This window comes from Chaetodon auriga, chromosome 22 (assembly GCF_051107435.1).
Source record: "Chaetodon auriga isolate fChaAug3 chromosome 22, fChaAug3.hap1, whole genome shotgun sequence".
NCBI lineage: Eukaryota > Metazoa > Chordata > Actinopteri > Chaetodontiformes > Chaetodontidae > Chaetodon > Chaetodon auriga.
The window spans coordinates 17,726,204-17,746,653 of NC_135095.1; the positions used below are offsets into that span (position 1 = coordinate 17,726,204).

Here is a 20,450-nt window from a genome sequence, read left to right on the forward strand (position 1 = left end):
ATAATGAAATCCAGCCCAACGTAAGTGTGAAACTCAGTGACAGCTAACTATCCACATGAATACATTAGGACACAATCACACAGGAAACTACACTGATAATGACTGAAAATACATGCAAACAAAGGCTGAACAGCACAGAGGAAGAGAAAGGGACACATTTAACACTAAATCAAAGTCACATGACATTTTCAGATGTTAAGATCTTGACAGACCCAATGCCGACACCAATTATCCACTTATCTGAGACAAAACAAGGCTTGTAGAGTCTGTCAGTTACAATAACACCTCATGAGCTTCATAAAACTACACATGGCATTTAAAGAGAAAAGCGGGCAACTCAGCCACTTCTCCTTCTTCCAAGTATTTCTTTATTGGGGTGCAGTAGTGCCCTCAGTTGACATCGAACCTCTTCCCAGTAATCAAGGATACTTTGGTGTGAAGTATGTGGTATCGTTTCCCTTCAACATGTATTCACTCACACAATGTACAGTCAGTCAAAGACCTACACATACACACGAGACACAACTGCTATTCAGAAACTAAATTCAGCAGACAACCATGTTGGAGTCATTAAATTACAGCATTCTTGTGGATTAGTGGGTAACAGGATTAAGGAATAAGATGATGTGTTGTCATGAAACAGCAAAAATAAAGTTTTCCCACAAAGCTGAAACAAGCAGCAGTTGTTGGTACTGTACAGTACTGAACTATGACAGTGGAAACCAAAACAAAGCAGCCAAAGCTTTTTCAGTAAACCTCCATTTTTCCAATACAACATGAGAATGAAGCGCAGAATGACTTCCTTGAGCATATATTTGGCTACTGACGACAAAACGGTGGCAACAAACATTTTTAAGAGATCGTAAAAGAGATTAAATAAATAATGTACACAGCTGCAGATACAGTACTTGAGGGCATGTAAATGGGGATAATACACTTGTGGTGGCTGACAGGTGCAGAGTTAAAGATTAGAAGACTAAACCATCCATGTGTCCCTACAGGATGACTGGATCTGCTCCTCCATGCTAACACTTTCACATACATTAGCACTATTAGCAAAACAATAGCAGCAGAATTCCCCATATTGTGAAAACTGTGTGAAGTAATACAAGACTTATCTGAGTAAATATTTAGCACGCCTTGTTTCCATCCACATTCTGCCAACTGCATTGGTCTAAAAATGACAATATGAGCTCTGAAGTCAACTTTGTAGGCCCGCTTTGGGCTAGCTAGCTAAGTCAGCTAGCTTAATCCAGATCAAGGCAAACTGCTCTGTGGTTTCTCACGGACCACATTTCACCTGATGTCATGATAAAGGTCTTTTTTACAGTACATATCAAGAAATTAAAGCATGATTCAGCCCCAGTTAGTAACTCCTACGTAACGTTACTGAGCGTTTTTACATCTGACACGTTTGCAAACACGTAATGCTAACCGTTAGCTAACGGCTTCTCAGAGAATTAATACAAGTCTAAGTTTGAAATCCCCGCCAGGTCGACCACAAACACTCACCACCGTTTTGAAGACATTTTCAGCTTCCTTAAAGTCTCATCCCGTCAGCTGGAGGGAAAAAATATTCCATCCGTTGAACAGTTTTTACACTCGTTATCACAAGTTGTTTGATTCAACGGTTTTATTAATCTAAACAAATATGGCAACCGGAAGTGACATAGCCTCGGTGCGCACTTCTCTCCCTTCCCGCTGAACGAAAAATCTGAGTTTATTATGAATGAAATTTTAAAACGATAGACAAAATTATTATAGACTCTCTAACCCACTAACAAAAAACAATATTACAAATAAAAAAAAATACTGTTTTTCTTTTTTTTTTTTTTTTACATTTGTAGTAATAGGTCATGCAACAGTCACTTCCAGCTACCATCATTAGTTGATACATAAATTAATTGTCACCCCATCTTTGTAGTGTCTGTGCAATCTGGAAATGGTAAAAACAGCAATAAATGTTTGGCTTGTACTTGTAGAAAAACTTATGGCCAAAGTGGATTCATCTATGTAAAAGTCTCAAATGTAAAAACAATGAAGCAGTATGTTGTGCTTCTGCTGCAGGTTTTTTTTTTTTTTTTCCCCACTGAGAGGTTGTTGTTTGTCCAGGACATGACATGACTGACCACGGGGACTTTTCCTTGTATTTACCTGACTGGACTACATGTAAAGTCCAGTGAGAAGCTTCAGCTTTGTGGCAAGTTTCCAAGTAAGAAAGCTGTGGTGTGGATGGACGATACTGGATATACTGGAACTCAGTGTTGAGGTCTTATTTTCAGTGCTGTGCAGGTTTATTTTATGTGAACACAGCAACCAGTGTGATTTAATATAGTAAATTCCACAGTACTCACACCCCAATGGTCAAAACAAAACTAGCATTCCCATTCACACTTACTCCATTATTGATTTAGATATTACATTCCTTGTGTTCAACAGTCGAGTTACAGACAGGGAGTGTACATACAGAATGATTTCACCATCAGACAAAACAAAAAATGTAAGTGCTTCAGGACATCAAACGTTTTAACATTGGGAAGTTTTTTGGGAGGCACACACACTAAGTTTTTATGATTCCTCATTTACAGTGATTCTCTTCTTGGGTTATTTTTTCAGAATTAGCATAGAAACAATGGGATGGCTGTTGTGTAATCTCGTAGGAAAAAAGGTGGTTCATCATGAGGTCACATCTGGTCCATGTGAGTCCAGAAGGAAGCATATGTCCAGGTCTCCTCATGATTCAGTCCAGGGAGAATCCTTTTCTCAAGGTCCACAACTGTTATTGAAGAGATGTCCAGGACAAACACAATGCAACTTTTTAGAGTCCTAAAAACACATTTCTTTTTTTTTGTTTTGTTTTTATATCCTGTATCCATTATGGTCAAGAAGGACCTGCATAGGCCACTGTAAAGGGCTCGACACTGTGATAGTTCTACAGTCCTGTGCTAGCTTTACCTTAGCTGTGCAGTACAAATGTGGATCAAACACTAAACAAAAACATGAAAAAATTTCCTTCACACTTCATAATCAGCTCGCTCTTGAATGTTTTTCTGTGATGGCTTGTGAATTTCAGGATGACGCCTTTATCACCTGAGCCACAATCTTCACTTCCAGAACTTTCAATCCACTCCAGATATGATAGGTTGTTTTCTTGATATGCAGGAGGCAACACGGTGTAGCTGTAGAATGATTCTTCATGTAACGACTGTGTGTTTGTAGCATCAGTTCAGGAGTGCAGAGGCTTTCATCGCCTCCCGGTGGTGCCGGCACCACTACTGCGGTTGAGGTTGCGGCTGAGTTGAGGGAAGTGAACTGTGGGTGTTCTGGACGTTGGACCGTAGAGACCGAGATTTCTGGCCGCCGCTGATTTCCTGGGCTGCTTCACGCTCGGGAACGGAGAAAAGACCTGCTGCTTCGGAGTGATGGCGCTGGTGGATGGGAACGCCGGGGTTGACGGGGAGGAGGACATGTGAGATCTAGACGATGAGGAGATGGAGGAAAGTGAAGGAGTGGAGGGGGAGGAAGTTTTGTAAAAGGTGGAGGATGGGGGAGGAGCGAGAGAGGAGAGGCCGTTAGCTGAAGGGGACGACGGGAGGCAAGATGAGGAGCTTGGTGTCGGAGTGGAGGGAGGTGTAGAGGGGGATGGACTTGAGGTGGAAGGTGAGGAAGAAGGGTTGAAGGGGTGGTGAGGTGGAGGTAAAGCGATGGAGGGAAAGTGTCTGTCAGAGGCGGTGTTTCTTTCTGAACCTGAGGAGTCAGACTCTTTGTGTCTGTTTGAGGATGGCGGAGGAGGGAGGAGAGGGACTGGTACAGGTTTAGTCTCTGGTGGTGTGTGTTGTGTGTCAGGGTTTGCGTTACTGGTAGAGGTCAGATCTAGATCCAGGGAGTCCAGCTGCACCACCACCTCTGCAACTTCTGCTTCTTTTGTCCCATCAGCGTCCTGTGGAAGTTCTGCACACACTGACTCTGTACCAGAGGGGTCAAGAGATGGGGACACAGAGGAGTCACTGCCTTCTTTCTGCTCCTCCTCATCATTTTTCTCAATCTTCCTCTCCTCTTCAACCTCCAATCTCACTGATTCTTCCTCCTCCTCCTCCTCCTCCTCCTCCTCCTCATCCTCATCCTTCCTTTCCTCTGAATCTCCAAAGCCCAGCTGTGCTCGAGCCCTGGCGATGTTCCTTCGATGTACCCGGACGTGAGCACGCCAGGGCGACCCCGCGCCTCCTCCGGAGCTCCCTGGAGAGCCAGTACTGTTGGAGGGCAGCGAGCCACAGCGCTGCCTGGCCGGGGAGCCCAGACTCTGGGACAGAGAGGTGGGTCGGGACCCTGGTAGCGTGGATGTGCTCGTGGATGTGAGTCTGGAGCCTCCTCCGCGTGGCCTCCGGCCCAGAAGGAGGTGGTTGATTACTGAGCTGGAAGAGTTGAGTTGGGAGGCCAGGACACGGGTGGTGGGGCACTTGTCTGGAGGGAGGGTGAGAGGTAAACACCAAATTGCTTAAAACTTCTAATACTTTACTGTTACTGTAGTAATCAGGTGCCAACAACTGCCCAGCAGTACTGCAGCTGTGCATCATCTAAATCACATTTATCTTTAAAGGATGATTCATCATGAAAACTCAACAAGGTCTGCAGCTATGAACTATTTATCTTTATCAATTACCTTTAAATTCTTTTTTATGAATTAATCCATGAATGTCAAACATATTTATGTCTGTCCTGAGTCAGCACAATAATGTAATTTGTCTCATTAAAAAACTAATTTATAATGATGTGAAACTGAAAAGAACGAATCACATTTCAGAAGCTGTAATCAGCAAACATTGAAAAACGACTCCGTGCTACAAAACTCAGATTGCTTTTCTTTTGACTGACAGATTCATTAAGTGTATCAGCAGTGCAGGCACCACAGAAATGATCCATTTCTGTTTGAGTGAGTACAGTCAGCTGTTCTGAGCAGCTGCTGTGAAAAGCTTCAAACCTCCATCTGACAGCAGAGGGCATCCGATGTGTTCTGGTTTTCATCCATCAGGCCGACACATGCAGTGTTTAGACGACTGGTCGAGTACATGAGAATTTCTCTCCTGTTACATAACGTGTGCAGTGATGTACAGTATTTTAGCCTTTTCCAAATGTCGTCAAACCACATTAACGTAAACACGTCTTTATAAAAGCTGATTACTGAGCTGCAGTGTGTTTATGTGAGCGATGATTAGCGTTCAAACACGGGTGAGTGTGTTTGAGTGTGTGCACAGATGTTTGAATCTGGAAGGGAAAAACATCAGATCTCGCTGTAATGCCGTTACACAAGCTTCACACGTTAGACGGGAGGAGCGACAAACAGAAGGAACGAGAGGTTGCAAACAGAGGTTAGTGAAATCAGAAAAAAACCTCCAGCATTCACCCAAAAAAAACATGACTCATCAAATCAAGCAGACCTGGAGACATCTGTCACTGCTGAAGACACGCTCAGAGTTTTGTTCAATTAAACTGTATGTTTCCAGAATTACTGGTGCACTAAAAGCACACAGTGTTTTCTCATTATTATGATTGGAAAGTGATAAAAAAAAACTACTTCTACTGTGATTTTCTGGCATTTTAACTGACGGTGATGTTGTGAAAACGTTGATTTCCAGCCGTCATCTGAGTGACAGGTCTCCAGAAATAAATAGGAAGAATACAGCTGGTCGGTTGACTTTACTTGTGCGTGTTAACACCTGCAACAAAACCTCACAAGCTGTCAGCATTTCCGACGCCAAACCTGTTTAAAACACCGAAGCAGAGTGTTTCAAAAATGCTCTGAAAATGGCGTCAGAGGCTGCAGCGCTCGGCTCATTCGACGGCTGTCAAAGCGAGCCAGAGAATCAAAAACACTTAAAACTGTTGTGTTACTCAACGCTGCAGCCACGAGTGCAGTTTAACGAAATGAAACAAGCACGTTTGCACCCTCCAGCATTTTCAGAGCATATGTATTCAGAGTGTTTACAGTCATCCAGCGCAGAGAGGATTCAATATTTGAGGCGGCAGCTCCCTCGCCAGATTTCCAGTGTTCAATGAAAAGGTTGGAATAAGCCGAACACAGTTTGTTTGTCTCTAGCACATAAAATACACCTGTTTGAAGCTCGACTGTGAATTCTTAAGCTGCAAAATGTTTGCCGTGAATTTATATTAACTGTGTCTGGTTGAAAAACTGGTTATTTCCTTCATTTATACTAAAAATGAAAAGATGTCATTGGAAATCTGCTTTGGGAGCCCATGTCAGATTATATGATTAGAGACAGATTTCAACTCCATCGTCCTCCTTGACTCATTCAGTTATCGTAATTCAAACATGAGTGAATCATTAAAGACCCTCAAATCAGCCTCAGAACCCCCAGTTTCAGACGAGCGTTCGGTACCGTCGGCGTGCTGGTCGGTACTGTCGCTGTGATTGCTGAGATGCTCCTGAGGAATCCCGGGACTTGTGGCCACTTCAGGTCCAGGTCCTACGAGTCACACATCATCGCCAAAGTGTTTGCCAGTGCACGTTCACAGTTTCATTTACAGACGGAGGAGCCTCATCTGGTTTACACTCCCAGCGAGTGTGAAGGAAGTTTAAGGAAGTCACCTCAGTGTCTGTAACCTTCAAACCCTCAGTGCTTCAAACTCTGCCTGCACTGAATGCTCGATGTGTGTTTGTGTTTTAAAATCATATTACTGGGGTTTAAACACGGCTTCATGAGGGACAATATCTCGAAATTAAACTGAATATTTGGTCTGATATAAGCATTATAAAGCACTTATTAAAGCCTTAGTCTGCTGCTTAACTTCTAGTCCATTAATTAAGAGTTTTCCCTCAGTAACCTCCTAATTACTGCTTATTGGTAGGAAGTAAGAAAGTGGTGTAAATGAATTAGAATCTAAATAACCAGAATAAATCATTAATAAGCACTTTATAAAGACTAATAAACTGCCAATATGCTACTAACATATATGCGAATAAGCAGCTAATTCATGGTGAACATGTGTACTTTAAGTGTGATCAAAGGTTGTACGTGTTTATGGAAAGTGAATCTCATGTGCCTGTGCATTAAATGTGTAGAACAGAATCCAGTGAATGTAACGACGCCTCATTCTGATGGAGGTGAACGTCATTCTGCGCCCTGACCATCCAGAGGCTGCACCACCTCAGGAAACACTCTCCTGAAGCCACAGTTTTCTAACCACTCTGAAGTTATTTCCCGCTGACGTTAATGTGAAAACAATGAAGAGAAAAGGCAGAGACAGGTAGAATAGAAACGATAAAGTGATGCTATGACTCTACAGCTCTGCGCCCTCACCTGTGCGTATGTACAGTTGCATAGCCTGTTGCTGCTGCCGCCGTTTGATGCGTGTGTATTGCTTCTTCAGGGCGTAGATGTCGGTGCTCATCCTCTCCATCATCATGCTGTTGATTGCTGCTTGATGCTCCGCCCTGGCGCCCCCTCCTCCTCCGCCTCCACCTCCTCCAGCTCCTCCAGCTCCCACCGCTCCTGGGCTCAGCTCTGCGATGTTCCCCTGCTCGGCTCGCTGCTCTGGAGGTCGAGAGAACAAACAGACTCTTTTTCTACTTTTTCATGACTGCAACTGACAGAGGAAAGGTTCAAAGATTCGAGTCAAGGGCTTTGGTTCGTAAACATTCCAGCAAAATACAGAAATCAGACAAAACTCAGTGTGCCTTTTTGGTCTTTTTAAGCTCCTTTTCTTACTTATACGCTCACCCAGTTTTGCTTTTATCCCTTTTAATCAAGATCGGCTGACCGCTGAAGACACAAAGCTAAGCGCCACATAAAAAAGCCTCTTGATGCCATCTGAGGAGGATGACAACAGAAATGCTTCTTGCAGACCACATTCAGTCTTACGTTACAGTTTTCAAAGACTTTGGATCTGGATGAAACCATCCCAGCGAAGTGAAGGAGTCCTTCCTGTTTTTAGGATCTGAAGCAGCCTTTGAAGACGAGGGAAAAGTTCATTTTGTCGACACATGTTTGACATTTACTTCAGTTTGTTTTCTCCGTAGTGAAAAAGGTCAGAGTGTTGGAAGCTTCAGCAGCTCTTCCTCCTTTTGTGTCGCAGAGACCAAATCCAACCCAGCAGCACAAAATGCTCTGCAGCAGCTTGTTTACTGTAATTATACTGTTGTCTCAGGATGATTTATTGACGTTCCTTTGCTAAAATTTCCCTAAAGTATGAGCCACGTTCCCCTTTGAACCAGGTCACATCAGCTGCACTGAGATCGACTGTGAGGTTAAACGAAGCACTCGTTTCTCTGACGTCTGGAGACCACGGCCTCAGATCTTAACCAATGTTTTTAACTAAATCTCTCAGGCTGCTTGCCTTTTTTTTTTCATCTCTGGTCGAGCCGTTGAAGGAGGAGGAAGTGGGGATTTGTCTGGAGGAAACAGATCAGAGACGGTTTGTAATTGGAGTCAAATCGGGGGCAGAACACGAGGATTTGGGGCAGCAGTATTTGGCTGCTGCCTCGCTGGCTGCCATTAAAAATCCTGTGCAGTAATTCATGCGGCTGCACTGACCTTTCAGATGTTTCTGGTATCTCTGCAGCTCAGGGGCCAGCAGGCCACCCAGGGGGCCCAGGCAACCGAGCGCCGTCACCACAGAGTCTTCATCATCCATGTCGGCATCGTCATCGCTCTCCCAGCTGCCCAGACCACCACTAGAACAACATAATGACATCATCATCATCATCACCACTGGCACTATATAAATAAGCATTTCGGGGGCAGATTTTACTCCCTGAATGTCATAAAGTCCTGTTTTCCCTTGATTTTTCAGTTTTCTGCCTCCAAATGGTCTGAAGAGGATGAATGTGCACAGTAACTTATGCAAGGCTGCAATGACAACCTGGATCTCCTCACCAAAGCATCAAAAGAAGCACAAACCTTCCATTGGATTTGACTGAGGTAGGGAACGGAGTGATGTTGTAGGTGTATTTCTCTCTCAGCTCAGCCAGTTGAGGGAAAGGGAACACCGCTATGGAGTAAACCTCCTGACAGACAGAGACAAAAATCAGATTAGCATCACATGTAATACCGAGAGCTTCAGGTGTGAAGGGTTTTGTTTATGCCGCACCTGCATGAGCTCAGCAGGATCGATGAGGTTGTGCTCCAGCATCTCCTGAGTGAGGCAGCCCATCGTGCTGTAAAACTCATCGGCTGTTTGACAGTACTCGATCCTCCTGCACAGAGAGAGGAGGAGGAGGAGGAGGAGGAGGAGGAGGAGAGGAGCAGTGTTTATGAGACAGGAAGGAAAGCAGAGAGCAGGATGCAGAGAAGGCGTTTCCAGGGCTGTTTTAGCTTTAGCAGCAGCTGTAGCTCTGCGTTTCTCATGGTCCAAATTCAGTTTCAGGGGCTTTTAAACTCTGACTAGAAGAAGACTGAATAGGAAATGTTTCTTTCTGTGAGGTTCACTCACTCTCCCAGCCTCTCCCAGATGGCGAGGGCAGCCCGGAACAGCACCTCTGAACCCTCGAAGAAAACCGAGTCCCAGATCTTCAGCACGGTGGGCGCCGGCAGGCAGGTGGCGAACATGGTGAGGAACCACTGCATAGTGAACACGTTGGTCAGAGGAGGCTCGTAGCTGCCTGAGAGGAAACAGACAGGTGCTGATGTCAGGTGAGCTATTACACACACGCTTGCACGGCATTTGCTCTTAATAATAATTTAACAGTTAGAGCAGCATCAGGTAGATCTGTACCTCCAGCTTCTCTGTTGGCAGCTTTCTGCAGGTGGTGGAGATGCTGGGAGAGTCTGGGCAGCTTCAGACGCAGCAGGTCTCTGAACACCGCCATGTCCACTGACAGAGGGAGACACTACACTTTAACACACTGCGCTGGTTAGAGGTTCAACATGGCAGCCACCGCATGGCATCAGTCTAGTCCCAAATCAGTCACTGCTGTAGAGTTTCAGAGTGTAATTACATGTTTGATGGTCTGTTTTGCTAACTTTTGGAGATAACCACAACATTTACATCCATTAGCCTTTTAAGCTCCTGAATTCAAAACTGTCAGATGTCAGAAAACAGCAGTAAAAGCCGACCACGCTCTCCCAGAGCCAACGCGACGTGTTTGAATTCCTCGCTGGTGTCACTGTGTTTACCTGACAGCGCTCGCAGGTTGTTGGCAAAATAACTCTCAGGCAGCACTTTGTCTATCAGATAGATCATCACCTGAATACAGACGAGCAGAAACAGACAGTGTAATCAATATTCAAAGGCACAAACAGCACTCTCACACAGCAGTCTTTGCATGTCACCGTGGTTTCTGCGAGTACCTTCAGGGCATCGCTCTCGTTGCCTTCAGTAACTTCCAGTATGAGTGCAGCCAGGACGTTGAATCCTTGGCAGTAGCCCACAGTTTTATTCCAGCGGGCGTATGCAAGCAGCACCCTCTTCAGCACCACCCTGTCCTGCTCCCCCTCCTGGCCGCAGTAAGAACTGCAGCCCGTCCTGTGCAGGTCCTGGACATCACAGTATGGATTAATGTAGGTGCATTAACTGGATAAATGATGCATCATCTCATGCATTAAGACCGACACACTGTGGCAAGAAGACAAACACTGAAGCGGATGACTGGACTTTGCCCCGCCAATGGAAACGGCCATGTTGAATCTGAGTCACCCTGATGTTTCCATGATGCAGTCATCCGGCTCTCTGACACACAGTCATAAGCAAACATCCTCCACAGACTCTGCTCCTCACGGTCACATCAACGTTCAACGGACACGCTGGATTTTATCAGCAGGATGTGCTTATTTACCCTCAGTGTAATCAGCGATGGCTATTCAAGCTGATAAGATTGTCAATCAGACTGTTTCTTCTGATTTCCAGTGTTAATTAAATCTGCAGCAAGGCAAAAGCAATTAAAATCAAAAGCACGGTGTTTTCATAAAGGACTATCACGACCGATTACGTCTGTGAAAAGGTTTTATTTTAACTTTGATCAGATTCATCGTGAGTGTGTGGGAGGATTTTATCATTTTGTGGCCTCTCTGTTACTTAACGAAGGATGTGATTACCTTGACGATTTGGATGCCGAGGGAGTCGTCGTCTGGGTTGCTGCGCTCGTTAAAGGCAAAACGAAGCGTCTTCTCCCAGTCAATAGAGATACTGTGGAGGTACTGGTCTGCTAGCGTTAGCCAAACCTGCACACAGACAGACAACAGTCTCCCTGAGTCCCACTTGTGTGAGAGGCCTCTCATTCACTGTGATTCCATTTGTTTCGCAAGTTCAGGGAAGAGATGAGATTTCATTGTTCATCTCGTCTGAAAAGATGAAAGTAATGACGTGTATTTCCTGCTCTCTCTTCCCCAGAGATGAAGTGATGATGTGGGATAAATGGAGCATTGCAGACAAAGTGCCTCTGTTCCTCTACGCTGTGCCGTCTCTCTCAGAGCTGTGAAACTCTGCTCGCAGGTTGACACTAATAAAGCAAACAGACTTTTCTCGTCATAACACAACTGGGTCAGAACGTTCTTTTAGGAAATACCTTCTGGGCTCAAAACACACAAACAAAGCAGAGAAGGTCTTATTATCAAAATGTCTCTTTATGTGAAGATGTTGTTGGTCCAAACAGGAGGAACACCTGGAGGCTGCGGCTCAGACTTAATGCAGATGTTTACTGAACATGCAACAACTACAAGGCGACTACATCACCGTTACAGCATTAGTGCAACAAATCACTACATTTCCAACACTGGAAAAGAGATATTTATCCAAACAACGCCATATGTTCTACTTATTTTAAGCTACATACCCTCTTCCTCCATTCCTTTGGGATCCCAGTCGGGAGCCGAGCCACTGCCTTCAGGGCGTCGTACCACTGTAGAGACGAAAACACAAACTGTTATTTACTCTTTTAATTAATCAGCACACTCCCACTGAGGCCAAGGCCGTCTGAGCGTAACCCAGCAAACAGTGATGCTCACTGTGTTAACGCTGCTCTATTGTATATTGTTCTGTATTATTTACAGCCCTTAAGAGACAAAGAGCTTCAGCGCTTCACAAGTTAGCATTAGCACATTCTCTCCCACACTAAAACACATTAGCACACACACACAACATTAGATCAGCAGCTAAAAGCAGAAAGAAAACAGTGTCAGACATGTTGGGGCTGCTGGATCTTTGAACTGAAGCTCGTACCTGCTGGAATCCATTCTTTCCGAGCGATGGTTCGATGGTAAACTTCAGCCTTGTGTCGACTCCTACAAACACACAGACATCACGCTTTAGTGATTCAACTTAAATCCCTCCCAACAAATAACTGGTTCCCTCTCAAAACGATGGTTACAGAAGCTGATCCCACATGGCAAACTGACATCAGGTAAGAATTCAAAGATGAAAATAAAGACCCAAACACCGGAAGTGTTTTCCACCTGCACACAAAGCTCCCACGAGACATATGTTTGACCTTTTTCACTCCATATTGTAATGACGAGTGACTTTAACTTCCGCGGTTTCGACGTTAAAATCCCAGATTTCTGCAGGAGTCCGCAGCTGTGACGCGGAAGTGTCGCTGTCCGCTTCCACGTGGTGCTGAATCCGCCTTTCAGTCTCCGCTTCGCCGGAAAATCGCGTAAAATCTCTTTGCACGCGCACACAAACATCTTTAGAGAACATTTAGCTCTGTGGGCTAAACCCCCCGAGGAGAACCGGAAATGAGAGTTTGATCTGAAGTTAAGAGGGACGGTCCTGACGCGGTCGGGATGGCTGCGGGCCAAAAGCGCCGACTGCGGCCATCTCTGTCCGCAGCAGCCCGGAGGGCCGCTCGGTCTCCGGAGCGGCGGCCGATCGCACCACAACTACACTTGATATCATTTTCACGACAATAAAAGTCCCGAAATAAGACAAAATACGGGTTAACCTGCATGGTCCGCCTCTGTCGTGTTATCCTGTGCCATTCTGGATGAACGCCGCTTTATTGTGCGGTTTCCTCTCAGAGCTTTGGGAGGATTAACACGGAAAACCCTCCTACTTCCCTGTCACAGATTACAGCGACACGACTCACACAAAACCTGCGTCTAGCTGAGGCTGGAGACTTCAGGGGGATCCAGAGGCTGCAAATCCATCATAACAGGTGATAATTGAATGTCTGCAGGGTTTAAATGAAGTGAAATGAAGCCAGCTGGAGGGTGCAGGGAGAGGGGGGAGGAGGGGAGGGAAGGAGGGAGGAAACAGGGAAGGAAGGGAGGAAGAAGTACACAGAACTTGTACTTAGGCAAAAGCAGCAAAACCACACTTAAAGCACCAAAAGTAAAAGTACTCATTATGCAGAGCAGCTCACCTCAATCATGTTTATTATATTATTGGATTATAATAATTGGTGCATTCACCACTTTGATGTTACAGCTTTTAAAAGCTAATTTTAATGACTTTTTGTTTTTGCTGCTGGGTGGCTTATGAAGTCCCTCCGGGATCAATAAAGTTTTATATTAATCTACAACAAGGCTTCATAATTTGATCCAAATTAATCTGAATTTGCAAAGTAAGTAAAGTTATCAAGTAAATATGAAAAGTATAATATTTAACTCTGGACTATAGTGGAGTTGAAGAGGCAGAAAATGGAAACACTCAAGTTTAGTACAAGTACCTCATAACTGTACTTAAGTGCAGTACTTAAATACATGTTTTTAGCTGTTTTCCAACACTTTGAGGGAAGGAAGTATTAAGAAAGGGAGTGTTGAGTTAAAGAAAGGGAGAAGGGAGGAGAGGGAGACATGAGGGAGGAGAAGAAGGACAGAAAGTATTCATCGGGTATAAACAAGACGAAGCTCTGTCGGGGCGGTTTGAGGTATTTAAGTGCCGACATTTAGACAGTGTTCAAATGACTCAGCCTGAGCAGATAAACATCTGAGAGACGGGCGGACGGTTGCTGTGCTCTCAGTGTTTTATCAGCATTCAGCCACAAAATGGCTGAATGAATAAAAAAAACTTGAGGGAAACTTCAGGTATTTGACTGTAGAGAAACCAAACACCCCCCAACCACAGCTGCTCTGAGCAGGTGTCTCTCAGTGCCACGTCCACTGTGCTGTGGGACCATTTCTTTGAACTGCTGGCTGAAATGTGCACATCAGCAGAACTGCAGAGAAAATTTGGATGTTTTTGCTTGCTGCATGTGCATCAGGGGTGTCCATCCACAGCTAAGGAGAAGACGTGAGGAGCGATACCTCCTGTTACTGTCAGTGTGATGCATTAATAGATGGATGAAAGCAGACCTGCACGCTCTCATGATTCGATTCTGAAAGACGCTCAGCCCTCCCTGTTAAACATGAGCTCATCCTGAGAGTCTTTTGGGAAAATTGAATCATTGCTTTGTAACAGCCAAAAAGACGCATTCATGAAATTATGTGTAATACAGCAAAAGAAAGTAATTCACCAGCTGATTACTGCAACAGCCAACTAAAGCAGCTACTTAAAAACGTTATCAGTGTTGGGCTCTGACGTTAAATATATGCCTGATACATACATCAGCCATGATTATGATCATCTAAAATTATAATTCTAAGTCTAAATTGGTTAAATATGACAACGAATTTCCATTTTTAGGCACATAAAGCTGCACCATAAAAAGAGACATGCTGTAAAAGAGGCTGCAGCCACAGGATGTCAACCTGTGATTCATCACTTTGACCAGAAGAATCCAGACGTTCATTCATCACACCGCTTTGTTTCCAGGTATAGTTTAAAGCCACATCATGCCTTTAACCGTACACCTATAAACAAGTGTCCGATCCGGACTCGCGTGCGCCGGCGGGTCACCTGGCTCTAAGGTGCAGAGCAGCCGGGGCGCGCTCCTGGAGATCCCGTTCCGCTTCTTCAGGACGTTGCTGATGATGTTACCGACCCCTCCCGATCCCTGCTGCCGCTGCTTCACGCCCGCCCTCGGCCTCCTGCCGGCGGCGGGGAGCCGCTCCTGCCTCATCGGGAATCAGACCGGTTCAATCACCTCATCGCTTTGTCCCGCTTCGATAATCCTCCTTCAAGTCTTCAATGGCGGCGGAGAATTCATCCCGACAGCCAGAGACGCAGCTGCTCTCTAAACGCTCTCCGCCAGGACGTTAAAAATTAATCGATTACGTTGATTACCGTGTTTCAAATCTCTTCCGGTCACAGCTTGTTTCCACACTTACGCCGAAAGACACGAAAAAACCTTCAGTTCATCCTTCAGCTGCACTGCTGCGTTCAAGCGACTCAAATATCCACGTAAAATACAGAAAACGTCCAAAATAACCGATCGCGTTGGGGGATGAAATAAAGGTTTCTGCCGCTTGCTGATGCTGCACACCTCCTCATCCTCCTCCGGTTTGGCGTCACCAGGAGGAGGTGCAAGGACGGAGGGATGCGGTAGGATGGAGAGACACGCGGGGAGGAGAGGAGGATGAGGTAATGGTGGAGGAGAGACCAGGAAATGAGAAAGAGAGAAGCAGGAGTGGATTTTTGTCTTTAAGCCACTGATGTGCAAAACATCTGCTGCATGAAACATCAGACATGAGGAGAAGCTACTGAAAATACAATAAATGAAGAGTTCAGAGAGGAGCAGATGAGATAAATGTGAATAAACAAGATCCAAGAACAGATTTTATTTCTGCACCAACCTGCATTTAAAAATACAGAACTATAAAACTACAGTACAGTACTGTTTTCTTAAGAAAGTACACAGACTGACTGTGGTGTTGAGATGGAGATGGGGGGGGGGGGGGGGGGTCACCTCCCTGGTGTCCCATGTCTGAAAAAACACCGTCCTCTATGACGCCCCTGTGGTGCATTAACATGATGAAGCGCCCTCTGAGGTGCTTTTCCAGTGGAGAGCAGCTAAATGATTAGCGCTGCCGCTACAGAAAAATCTCCCCAAACGCAATAAACTCACCGTCTCTGCTTCAACCAGGCATCAGGGAGGAGCAGGATGAGAAATCAAACACCCCCAGACGTGTCCACAGTTTAGCAGCGTGTTATTGGTCATTTAGCTGAAGGTAAGCAAAGACGTGGAAGCTTGAACCCTGTGTGTCTTTAAGGAAAGTCTGATATTTGGCTGACTGCAGAGTCAGAGATAGAATGTGTGTAAATATCAAATCAATCAGACCTTAAGGACCAATGGACTCTATTATCAGGAAATATTAGATTCCACAATGTGCCAACAGACACACAGTGAATGTGATGAGTTTGCCAAAATGTTCATCAGCTTACTATCAAAAGTGTTAACTCACATTTCATCAAAAGGGATTCAAACAAGAAATGTTACCTCAAAAACACAGTACGAGTACATACTTTACCTACAAGCTATCCCCCAGAGAGAAGTCAGAAAACTACACTAACCCCAAAGTTCAGGAAACACTGATTCTGCATAATCATGTTCTTCAGAGAGCAATGAAAGAAACGATGTTTGCGATGTGAACGGGTGAAGCAGGATGAGGCCGTCTTACAGGTACGGTAAGTGCTTCCTGAGAGGAAACGGCTTCCAGCCTTAATGACACTCTGAATCAATATCTGCAAACACTCTGGATGATGATAATAAAAAAAGGCCTTGCTGATAATGTTGCAGAGGCATCGTGATGAACCATCTCGTCTGTGGGTGTTTCAGGTGGACGGCTGCTCTAATCGTTTGTGTTTCATCATGAAAATATAAGCTGACTCTATAGAGAAACACAACCCCGATTCCAAAGAAGCTGAAACATAACTAAAACACAATGTGACACTTTGCTGATCCTAAGTGTAGTCAGGATATTAATCACACGTACAGAATGAGGATGGATCCGTCATCTCTTCTCTGAAAAACTACCTTTGTACGATGTTTCCAAACGTCTCTTATTTAACATGTCATCGGCTGAACTGGAGGCATTTCACAGGCCGGGTCGGAGTGGATGGGCAGGGACTCTGGGATATGAAAATGAACATGTTTCCCCGCAGTCGAGTCTATGTCACAGTCTATTATGTAAATTTCAGAGCTATTTTCATGCTATGTGTGATATGACAGGGAGGGGCGGGACCTTCTGGAATCGGGGTTGTGCTTCAGGACTTTTTCAGCATTAAAGCAAAAGCAGAGCTTCGGATTCTTACGTCGTTTTTGTGAGACCGCCTGGAGGCAAGCCGTGATGATGTCGTAGTTCTTCTGCAGTTTGTGGCACAGCCGGTCCCGTCTCCTCAGCTGGCGGATCAGCTTGGCCGACTGCAGGCCCGTCCGGTATTTCACCTCCTGGATGATTGAACGCAGCTCCTCCGGGGCTGAACACACACACAGGAGCATTGACACCGACGTACATTTTTACCATGAAATCACATGTGACGTCTGCACTCCACCGATCAGAGCATCACAGTCATCTGTCTGTTTTCCTGCTGCAGGCAAAGAAGAAATGAAAACCAGAACACTGATCCACATAAATACACACACACACACACACACACACACACACACACACACACACACACACACACACACACACACACACACACACTCGACCCGTTAATGGAGACAAAACGTTTCGGGCTGAAGACAATCTGATTTTCAGATCTGCAGCTCAGGAACAAATCATGCTGATATTTTGACCTGATTTTTCTGGGACAGCTCAACAAAAGAACCAGCGACTCAAACTTAAATAAAAATAAAAAACTGCCATCTGCTACAAATGAGGAAGTGTGGACAAACCAAAATCAGATATTATAAATCCATCCTTTGACCCAGTTCTGTTCTCTCACAGAAATCAAAGGACAACAATGTAATCAGTGACATTCGAATGCTTTTCTTCAGCTCTTATATCTCTGAATACGAATGATTTGAAACCAAAATGCTGTAGATCAATAAATACTCCAGCAGTAATCACGCCAGTGCACGGGACTTTTCTCATTTTTCTATATTTTATATTCTTTTACACCTTAAGATCACTGTTAAACAGACAAAAACAAGCAATTACTTTGATCAGCATGTGTCAATTCATCAGAACCAGTCATAGTTGTCTTTCCATATAAAATTTCCACCTTTCTTGGAAGTTAATCTTTAATATTAAGGCTCTTCCAAACGTCATGGTCACCTGCAGACAGCACCCAGCAGGTGGCAGCGTCTCCCTCAAGGACACTAAAGCAAAGTGAAGCTGCTGTCAAACACAAGCTTCATTATTGATGATATCACACTGATGTCCGGTCGTCATATTCCTCCGTCCAGCAGGCCGTTAACCCCTGACTAAACACATTAGAAGTTTTCACGTTTCAGCCGTTTGCTGAGGCTTTATCTTCATCGTTTCCTCTTCCTGAGTGCCAGCCCTCTGCATTGTTCAACCTGACCGAGCCTCACAAGTCGGAGGGCAAACGCTGAACTCACGGGCTCGGCCGTGTTTACTGTAGGACTCTACTGGAACAGAGGAAACAATGGCGGCGTGACATGCCTTTCAAGACGCCGAGGCAACGCGGCGGCACACACCGAGGAGCAGTAAATGAGCTGTGAACACGCTTGTCAGCCTGTGTGTGAGTGTAAGACCTGCATACCGTGAGGCCACCTGTCAGTCACATGGAACTCACCCATGTGCAGGTTCTCCAGCCAGTTCAGCTTCTCCTGATATCTGATCACAGCGAACCCTCGCACTGCTGCATATCTCCATAAACATGACGTAAAAAAGGCAAACTATCCCCAACAGGCTCATCTGCTTGAATTAATCAGATTAATTATGGCGAATTTGAGTCTGATGTGATTAAATTCTAGTTGCATATACACAAACTGTAATTAAATGGACGGATAATTTAATACCTGCAGTCATGGCTACCGCAAGGCTACTCACAACTAATCAATTATATTTTCTGGAGATGCATGGACCCCTGAACCGACCTTATTAAGCAGATCAGATGCTGCATGATATTGTCTTATTTATCTCAGTGAGGTCCATGCAGCGAGGTGGCTGTTGTACAGATTTTATTCAGTATGAGTCAATAAGGTTGAGTCTGTACTGGGAGATAAAACGTTGGATCAGTGCATCCCTGAGTTCACATTTGTAAGATCAACATTTGTTCCAATGTCTGATAATCAATAATATCCTTGAAAATCCTGCTTCTAATGCTGATTATGAGGGGTTTTTATATCCCTTCATTTCAACCAAAGGTCTAGTCTCAGTGTGTTTAATACGTACGACTCCTCTGCCCACAGGGGGGCTTATTTACCCAAGATGCATCTCTTTTGCAGAGTACACACAGACAGGAAAACGCACTGTGGTGAATGTTTTGAGGTATCTTAGACATCTGTGCTGCCTGAGGGACTGACATGTATTTTCTGAATATCTTTCATGCAGCTGATTGTGTGAGTGATGACAGCGGGTGTCATCCAAGCAGTGGAGGTGCCACCTGAGGTGCATCACCTGCAGCAGCAGCAGCAACACAACCAATAAGTGGCAGCCAGTTTCTAATCTCAGCGCTGCTGCAATCACTGAAGGAAGCGAACACAAACGAGTTCAACTCGAATGGAAAAAATAAGGTAACAGAACAGTTTCTACAGCAGGCGGATCTGTGACAGCTGAGGTGAAGACTTCCTCGATAACTACAACGGAGGCCACAGATCACTTCAGGTACAGGTATGAACAGAGGATCCTTTGTACCAAATCAACATAAGGAACTAACAGCACAAAAACACAGTACACGGCTGTTCAGGGGGATTTTATAATACAAGATGCACCAATGTCTGCACACACATGTATGGCTGTAATATAAACAATCTGTAGTCTGTCCTATTCTGTCATTTTTATATATTCTGGATGAGAAAACAGACATTTCTCGGATTTCACATCCCGGAACCAAACTCCACCCACACACCCCTCACCTTTCTGGGCCAGGTAGTTCATCTGGTGCCTCCTGGTGTGCTTCTCCTGGAGCTCCTGCAGGAAGCTGGACCCGGAGTTGCTGCGGCCCAGGAAAGCATCAGAGCCGGACGCCTCCGTGGAGCTGTCCCAGCTGTCAGCGTTCCTCCTGCTGCCTCCGCTGTACGTCTCATAAAGCTCCACCAACAGACAGTCCACGATGGAGCTCCTCGGAGCTTTGAGTCCATCTTCCCGGGACTCGGGGTCACTATCTGAGGCCGCGTTGGCCCTTTGGGTGGCAGTGCCGGTGCCAGGCGGAGCTCCGTGCTCGCTGTGGACCTGCCGTCCCGACGGTGATGATGTGTCATTAGGCGGCTCGGCGGGGCTCGTCCATTGCTGGAAGCCGGAGAAGTCCTCCTGCGGGGAGGCGGTACAGTTGACGAAAACGCCGCTCTCGTCCTCGGAACACACGCCGCGGTCGCATATGTCAACTTCCAAAAGTTCAGTCCCGTTAAATTTCACCTCCGACGCCATTTTTTGTTATTAGCGCCAAACTAGATAAAATTCATCTACTTTCCAGTCAACGTTTTTCTACCTGTGAGACGCCATCTTTCCAGAAAATACAGCCGAAATTATAAAGTTTTTTGGAGCGTC

General features: G+C 45.2%; 1 protein-coding gene across 4 annotated transcripts; it reads right to left on the minus strand.

Annotated features, from left to right (window-relative positions):
• Positions 1 to 345: 345 nt before the first annotated feature.
• Positions 346 to 20,407, minus strand: tbc1d30 (TBC1 domain family, member 30). Of its 4 annotated transcripts, XM_076722163.1 has the most exons (15): positions 19,820 to 20,407; positions 17,083 to 17,247; positions 12,172 to 12,233; positions 11,786 to 11,851; positions 11,049 to 11,174; positions 10,305 to 10,490; positions 10,131 to 10,200; positions 9,730 to 9,828; positions 9,448 to 9,616; positions 9,106 to 9,211; positions 8,916 to 9,022; positions 8,550 to 8,689; positions 7,317 to 7,550; positions 6,396 to 6,482; positions 346 to 4,461 (listed from the first exon to the last, which is right to left on the minus strand). In XM_076722163.1, exons 1-15 carry the CDS (start codon positions 20,328 to 20,330, stop codon positions 3,245 to 3,247), a joined length of 3,345 nt encoding a protein of 1,114 aa, XP_076578278.1. In that variant the 5' UTR covers positions 20,331 to 20,407; the 3' UTR covers positions 346 to 3,244. The 4 variants fall into 4 exon arrangements, with proteins under 4 accessions (XP_076578278.1, XP_076578279.1, XP_076578280.1 ...); XM_076722164.1 differs by lacking the exon at positions 6,396 to 6,482; XM_076722165.1 differs by lacking the exons at positions 17,083 to 17,247; positions 19,820 to 20,407 and adding an exon at positions 14,788 to 15,319.
• Between the last annotated feature and the right edge of the window lie 43 nt (positions 20,408 to 20,450).

What these genes read in the sequence shown, in the direction of transcription:
- tbc1d30 (XM_076722163.1), bottom strand. Translation starts at nt 20,330, where the DNA reads ATGGCGTCGGAGGTGAAATTTAACGGGACTGAACTTTTGGAAGTTGAC. An exon ending in GAACTACCTGGCCCAGAAAG is followed by an intron (nt 17,248 to 19,819) that starts GTGAGGGGTGTG and finishes GTGTGTGTTCAG; the next exon opens with CCCCGGAGGAGCTGCGTTCA. An exon ending in ATACCAGAAACATCTGAAAG is followed by an intron (nt 7,551 to 8,549) that starts GTCAGTGCAGCC and finishes CTCGACCTCCAG; the next exon opens with AGCAGCGAGCCGAGCAGGGG.